The sequence below is a fragment of the Sylvia atricapilla genome, chromosome 4 (genome assembly GCF_009819655.1).
Source record: "Sylvia atricapilla isolate bSylAtr1 chromosome 4, bSylAtr1.pri, whole genome shotgun sequence".
NCBI classification, from domain to species: Eukaryota; Metazoa; Chordata; class Aves; order Passeriformes; family Sylviidae; genus Sylvia; species Sylvia atricapilla.
Genome location: NC_089143.1, coordinates 60,624,432 through 60,630,529, shown reverse-complemented (window position 1 = coordinate 60,630,529; position 6,098 = coordinate 60,624,432). Strand labels below are relative to the sequence as shown.

Below are 6,098 nucleotides of genomic sequence, written 5' to 3'. Positions count from 1 at the left end.
AGGCGGCGGGGGCCGGGAGCGGAGCGGGACACCGGGTGGCACGGCCGGGCCCGGCGCTGCCCTGCCCTCGAAACAAAGGTAGAGTTTGCTCAAAGTGTAGTCCGCATCTTAATGGATTAAAAATTCATAGGGCGCATTAGGTTCGGTAAAATATGAATGCGCGTCTTTAAATTTTAATCGTAAATCAGAACACGGATACATGAGAGGCGACAGTGATTTCTCCCCAGATGTCTGCGTGGGTCAGGGTGTGGGCGTGGGTAAGTCGCAGGGGGGGCTCTCCTTTTATTTAGGCAGCCCAGCGGTGCGCAGAGCGCTGCGGGGCCGCCGAGGGGCCGGGGGGCGGCGGAGGCTCCGCGGCTGCTGCGGCTGCTCCCGGCAGCGCGGGGGCTCCGCGGAAAAAAACTCCACCACCCGAACGCCGACAAATAAACAGACAAACAACAATCCCCGGCGAAAGGGGGGGATGCGGGAAGGTGCCGGGCGGTGGAGCGGCGGGCAAGGCGCTGCCGGCAGCGGGCAGAGCGGCAGCGCGGCGCTGAGCGGGGCCGGGGGCGCGGACAGTCCCCGCAGCGCGGAGAGGCACCGCGGGGACCCCCGGGGTCGGCACCGGGGAAAGTTGGCCCGGCTGCGCGGCCGCGCCGCTCCGCGTCCCGGTGGCGGCCGTTCGGAGCGGCGCTGAGCGCTCGGCGTTTTGGAGATCGGCTGTCAGTTGCTATTAAAATCAAGATTAATTCATATTAACGATATGCGTTCTCAATTCTCCCGTGTGACAGCATACATTAGAACAACTATTGCGAGTAATTAAACTCAGTGCGGGAGGGGTTAAATGTATAGCGGGCGGGGTGGGCTGGGGGGGTTCCTCCCCGCGTTTCTCTCCGCCAAAGTTGAGCCGGAGAGCCGGGCGGGCAGAGCCCCTTCCCCGGCTCCGCGCACCCGGCAGGCTGGCTGCCCTCGGACCTCCCCGTGCCAACGAGGTATTCTCTCCTTCTTTTTTTTATTTTTTTCCCCCTCTTTTCTTTTTTCTTCCCCGGGAAGCGGGCGCTTTCCCTCGTTCTCCCGCACGCCCGCGCCGAGGCGCGCAGGGCTGCGGCCGCTGCCGGGGAGGCGGAGGCGGGAGCGGCCGGGAGCGCTGCGGGGACCCCGGCGGAGAGAGGGGGGCACAGCGGCCTCCCTGCCCGCCCTGCCCGCCCTGCCAGCCCTGCCCGCCACCCCGCGTGGGCTCGGCCCGCCATCGCCTCAAAACGCGCAAAAAAATATTATTATTGGTGGCTCTTTTCTTGGGCGTTGGAGATGCTCGATGCTTTAGACTAATTAGACAAGCCAAAAGCCTTTTGAAGATTAAGCAAATTGGACAACCCTTGTTAATTAGAACATAATTTAAAGTTTGAAATTATATCACTCATGAAGTAGCCTAATTAGTATGACGATATGTTAATAGCCTACCGAGACACGAAGCGCGGAGGTTTGGCATGAACTCCTTAAAGGCTTGCAAGAAAATCCTCTTTCCTATGTTGTCATTAATAAAAGATTTCTATAGACTTCAGCCTTTCAACGGTGACATACAATTTATAGTACACACAATGCATTAGCCCATAGTGCTGCTCAATTTTTTTACTATTATGAAAACTAATAAATTCGTCAAGCTGAATTAAGCATACAAATCAGATGAGGCATAACAGATTACATATTGAAGCGCCGTGTCTCCCGAGCCTAAATGAAATTTCAATCTAATAATTCCTTCCTGGCCCGGCCATAATTTGTTTAGAGATGTTGTTCTACTTCTTTCCAAGCGCTATTCACACCATAATTAAATGATACTCAAGCTTTTAACTTTGATTTATTTCATTTCTCCGAGCTGGCGACAGTGAGAGCTGATACAATGTAATTTTTTTTTTATTTCCCTTAAAATTACCAAGTCTGCTGTTTAGGTGAGAAATTAAACACCTAAGCACTTATTTTAACCTTTCTACTGCAAAGTGAAATTCATGGAAATAAACCCGACCACCTCCAAGAAAACTGACTTTCCCCCATTTCTTTTCTCTCTGTTTTCTTTTTTTCTTTTTCTTTTTTTTTTTTTTTTTTCGCCTTTTCTATTCTTCTTTTGCTATGAGACAGGCGTGGGAAATTGGCGGGATAGCGGTGCGCTTTTGCAGGAGGATCCCTCCGGCTCTGGGCCGATGGGGAACGCGGGCGGGGGCAGCCCCCGGCCGCCGCTGCCGGCCCTTCCCCGCGCAGCGCCCCCCGCCCCAAGCGGCCCCCGGAGCGGGACCGGGGCAGCGCCGGGACACTCTGGCCGCAGGTGCGTGCTGAGCCCGGACGGGACTTTTTTTTTGCCCCTCTCTTTTAATTCTTTTTTTTTTTTCTTTTCGTGGAGGGTGGATTTGAGGCGGTGGGGTGGTCGCTTCCCCCTCCTTTTTTTTTTTTTTTTTCCCCTCTCCTTTTTGCCTTTTTCCCTCCCCTTTCCGGGAGGCGACGGGGCGCGGCGGTGAGTGTGGGAGCACGCGTGGGCGTGGGAGCGGCGGGGGGCGGGCAGGGAGCGGCGGAGGAGGGGGCCGGGGCCGAGGAGGCAGGCGCGGAGGGCCCTTCCCGAGGAGTTGGGCTGTAGTGACAGGCGAGAGGGGAGGGGAGGGAGGGGAGAGAGTAAAACCCACCGGCGCGGCGGCAGGGAGGGCACTTCGCGAGAGGCGAGGGCCGGCGCCGGAGCGGAGGCGGCGGCGGACAGCGGCGAGCGCCCGGGCGGAGGGCGGGCAGGCGGGCGGGAGGCATCCCGCGCATCCCCCGCGCATCCCCGGCTCGCCGCAGCCGCCTCTCCCTCTCGTCCCCGGCGGGGCTCGGGCAGCCGGCTGGGGGGCGAGTGGGATTTTTTTTTTTTTTTTTTTTTAATTTTTCGGGGGGTGGGGGCGCGGGGCTCCTGTGGCTTTTCCGGGGGGTTCGGGCCCCCGGCCCCGCGCCCCTGCCCTCCTCCGGCGGCCGGCTGCCGGCGGGCCGGGCCGCGGCGGCGGCGAGCACCATGATGATGTCTCTGAGCAGCAAGCAGCCTTTCGGCCTCCCCCACGGCGGCAGCGGCGGCGGCGGCCTCCACGAAACCAAGTACTCGGCCCTGCACACCGCCTCGCCCTGTCCGTCCGCCGGCGCCGCCGCCCCCGCCGCCAGCTCCCCCAGCAGCACCGGCAGCGGCGGCTCCGCCGGACGCGGCTCCGGCTCCGGCTCCGGCCCCGGCGGCAGCGGCGGCTCCGGCTCCAGCTCGGGCTCCGGCCCCGGCGGCAGCGGCGGCGGCGCGGAGGCGATGCGGCGGGCCTGCCTGCCCGCCCCTCCGGTAGGTGCCCGCCGCCCCGCCGCCCCACTTTAAGGGGAGCCCCTCGGCGGCCCCCCGGATCCGCCTGATGATTTTTTCATGGCCGTGCAGCAAATCACCCGGCGCCGCCGGGCGCTCGCCCAACTTATGCATGCGGCGGCTCTTGCCGCTCGTATTAATTTTTATGACCTGGGATGCTGCGTGCGGCTGGTGCGTTTGTCCGTCCGTCCGTCCGTCCGTCCGCCCGCCCGGCGCGGCTCCTCTGTGCGAGCGGCTGCGCGCCGCGCCCGCTCCCTCGCCCCGCTCGCTCCCTCTTCTCCTCTCCTCTCCTCTCCTCCCCCCCCCACCACCACCCCACCCCCCTCCCTTCTCCAGGATTTCTCTTTTAACATGCTGGGAAGGTTTTAGTGGCACGGCGGAGTGCGCGGGGAGGCGAATTCCCTGCTGAGCGTTATGTGTGCCTTCTATTTGCAATTGCAGAGCAATATATTCGGCGGTCTGGACGAGAGCCTGCTGGCCCGCGCCGAAGCCCTGGCAGCGGTGGACATCGTCTCCCCGAGCAAGAGCCACCACCACCACCCGCCGCACCACAGCCCCTTCAAGCCGGACGCCACGTACCACACCATGAACACCATCCCCTGCACCTCGGCCGCCTCCTCCTCCTCCGTGCCCATCTCCCACCCGTCCGCCCTGTCGGGCACCCACCACCACCATCACCACCACCACCACCACCACCACCAGCCCCACCAGGCGCTGGAGGGGGAACTCTTGGAGCACCTGACGCCGGGGCTGGCGCTGGGGGCCATGGCGGCCCCCGACGGCGCCGTGGTCTCCACGCCGGGCCACGCTCCGCACATGGCCGGCATGAACCCCATGCACCCGGCGGCGCTGGGCATGGCCCACGCCCACGGGCTGCCGGCCCACATGGGCTGCATGAGCGACGTGGACGCCGACCCCCGCGACTTGGAGGCCTTTGCCGAGCGCTTCAAGCAGCGCCGCATCAAGCTGGGGGTGACCCAGGCCGACGTGGGCTCGGCGCTGGCCAACCTGAAGATCCCGGGGGTGGGCTCCCTCAGCCAGAGCACCATCTGCCGCTTCGAGTCCCTCACCCTCTCCCACAACAACATGATCGCCCTCAAACCCATCCTGCAGGCGTGGCTGGAGGAGGCCGAGAAGTCGCACCGCGAGAAACTGGCCAAGCCCGAGCTCTTCAGCGGCGCGGAGAAGAAGCGCAAGCGGACCTCCATCGCCGCCCCCGAGAAGCGCTCGCTGGAGGCCTATTTCGCCCTGCAGCCCCGGCCCTCCTCCGAGAAGATCGCCGCCATCGCCGAGAAGCTGGACCTCAAGAAGAACGTGGTCCGCGTCTGGTTCTGCAACCAGCGCCAGAAGCAGAAGCGCATGAAGTACTCGGCGGGCATCTGAGCCGGCCGCGGAGCAGCCCCGACAGCATCGGCGCCACCGCCGCCGACAGAAAACCCGATCAACGACGACGACAACGAAAAGGAAAGGAGGAAAACAATCCCAAACGACCCCAGCCCACCCCGCCCCGTGCCCAACTTTCGGGGGGAACTTCCCCGCAGAGCCGCGCCCGGACCCGCCCCGGCAAGTACCGCTGGTTTTTATTCCTAACAGACCTCGCCCGGGTGGCAGCGGGGTGGCCACGATGTCATGGCTTTCTCGGGACCCAAACTTGAATCTAGAGTTGAGGCTTCGCACCGTGAGAGACGTCTCAAAAGTATTTTGATTTAAATAATAATAATAATAATGATTAAAAAAAACAGATGGCAGGTTTTTCTGCATTTACACTGCGTATTATAAATATATAAATATATATATATTTTTACTGTGGTTATTATCCTTTTCCTTCTCTGAAGTTATAACGCTTAGGGAAAGAGCTGATCCTGCTGTGTTCACTGGTCTTCAAAAGCTATTATTAGATTACTGCCAAACAACCCCTTGTAAATTATTAATTTATCTCTCTAGCAACTTCATTTTGTGCTCATTCTAATTAATTACACCTCTTTAATCTAAGTCTTGATAAAAGTAAAAAAAAAAATTGTTAGTGAGAATCAAATATTTTGTGTTGGTAGGATTTATGAACGTGAGCTTTTCTTCTTCTGAATGTCCCTTTTGGCCATTTGTAAATTGTCACCCGAACCTAAGGTATTTCTCTGGCGAGTATTCTTATTCGTACGGCGTCGGCACCCTATAGTAGATGTCCTACATTATTTGTGTAGCCTGATTCACTGTCCGAGGTATTTGTTTACCGCGTTACATATTTAATGGGGATTCCCACATTGTCCCACCACACGCTGCTCCCGAAGTGAGAAAGGACGTGGCCGCGTAGGTGACAGCGCTGGGGGGCGGGGGGGTGGTGGGACTGTCGCTTCGGGTTTCTTGCCAGCACAATATCCGTCTCTCTCGATTTCAAAGGTGTATCGCGACGGTATTCAGACCGGCTCGGTTATTTATTTCTCTATCTATCTACCCGGCCGCTTATTTGTTGGGTTATTTATTTATTTATTTGCTCGGTTATTTATTACCTTTAATTGCAATACTTTTCCACGGAGGGAAGTCCCTTTTTGGAAGTCTGTTTGTAGAAAAGCCAAATTAAAATTTGTAGGGAAGGGGAGCGAGCGAGCGAGAGCGAGGCGGCACTGCTTGTAAATTCACCACCGGTTTGGTACATTTCTTTTTGGAACGACAACAATAAACTGGGGGTACTCGGTTGGGTACCTGTATGTATTGTAAATATTTCATTGGCGTTGACGCACATATAGATATATTCTTACAGATTTCGCTG

General features: G+C 58.6%; 1 protein-coding gene across 3 annotated transcripts; it reads left to right on the top strand.

The window, feature by feature from the left end:
* The first annotated feature begins 2,866 nt into the window (after positions 1-2,866).
* On the top strand, positions 2,867-5,077 carry POU4F2 (POU class 4 homeobox 2). 3 transcript variants are annotated; one of them, XM_066316856.1, is made up of 3 exons: positions 2,867-3,102; positions 3,268-3,312; positions 3,766-5,077. In XM_066316856.1, the coding sequence occupies exons 1-3, from the start codon at positions 3,011-3,013 to the stop codon at positions 4,715-4,717; spliced, it is 1,089 nt and encodes a 362-aa protein (XP_066172953.1). In that variant the 5' UTR covers positions 2,867-3,010; the 3' UTR covers positions 4,718-5,077. The 3 variants fall into 3 exon arrangements, with proteins under 3 accessions (XP_066172953.1, XP_066172951.1, XP_066172954.1); XM_066316854.1 differs by having other exon boundaries at positions 2,867-3,316; positions 3,776-5,077; XM_066316857.1 differs by lacking the exon at positions 2,867-3,102 and having other exon boundaries at positions 3,287-3,322; positions 3,776-5,077.
* Positions 5,078-6,098: the final 1,021 nt, after the last annotated feature.

What these genes read in the sequence shown, in the direction of transcription:
- POU4F2 (XM_066316854.1), top strand. Translation starts at nt 3,011, where the DNA reads ATGATGATGTCTCTGAGCAGCAAGCAGCCTTTCGGCCTCCCCCACGGC. An exon ending in CCTGCCTGCCCGCCCCTCCG is followed by an intron (nt 3,317 to 3,775) that starts GTAGGTGCCCGC and finishes TTGCAATTGCAG; the next exon opens with AGCAATATATTCGGCGGTCT.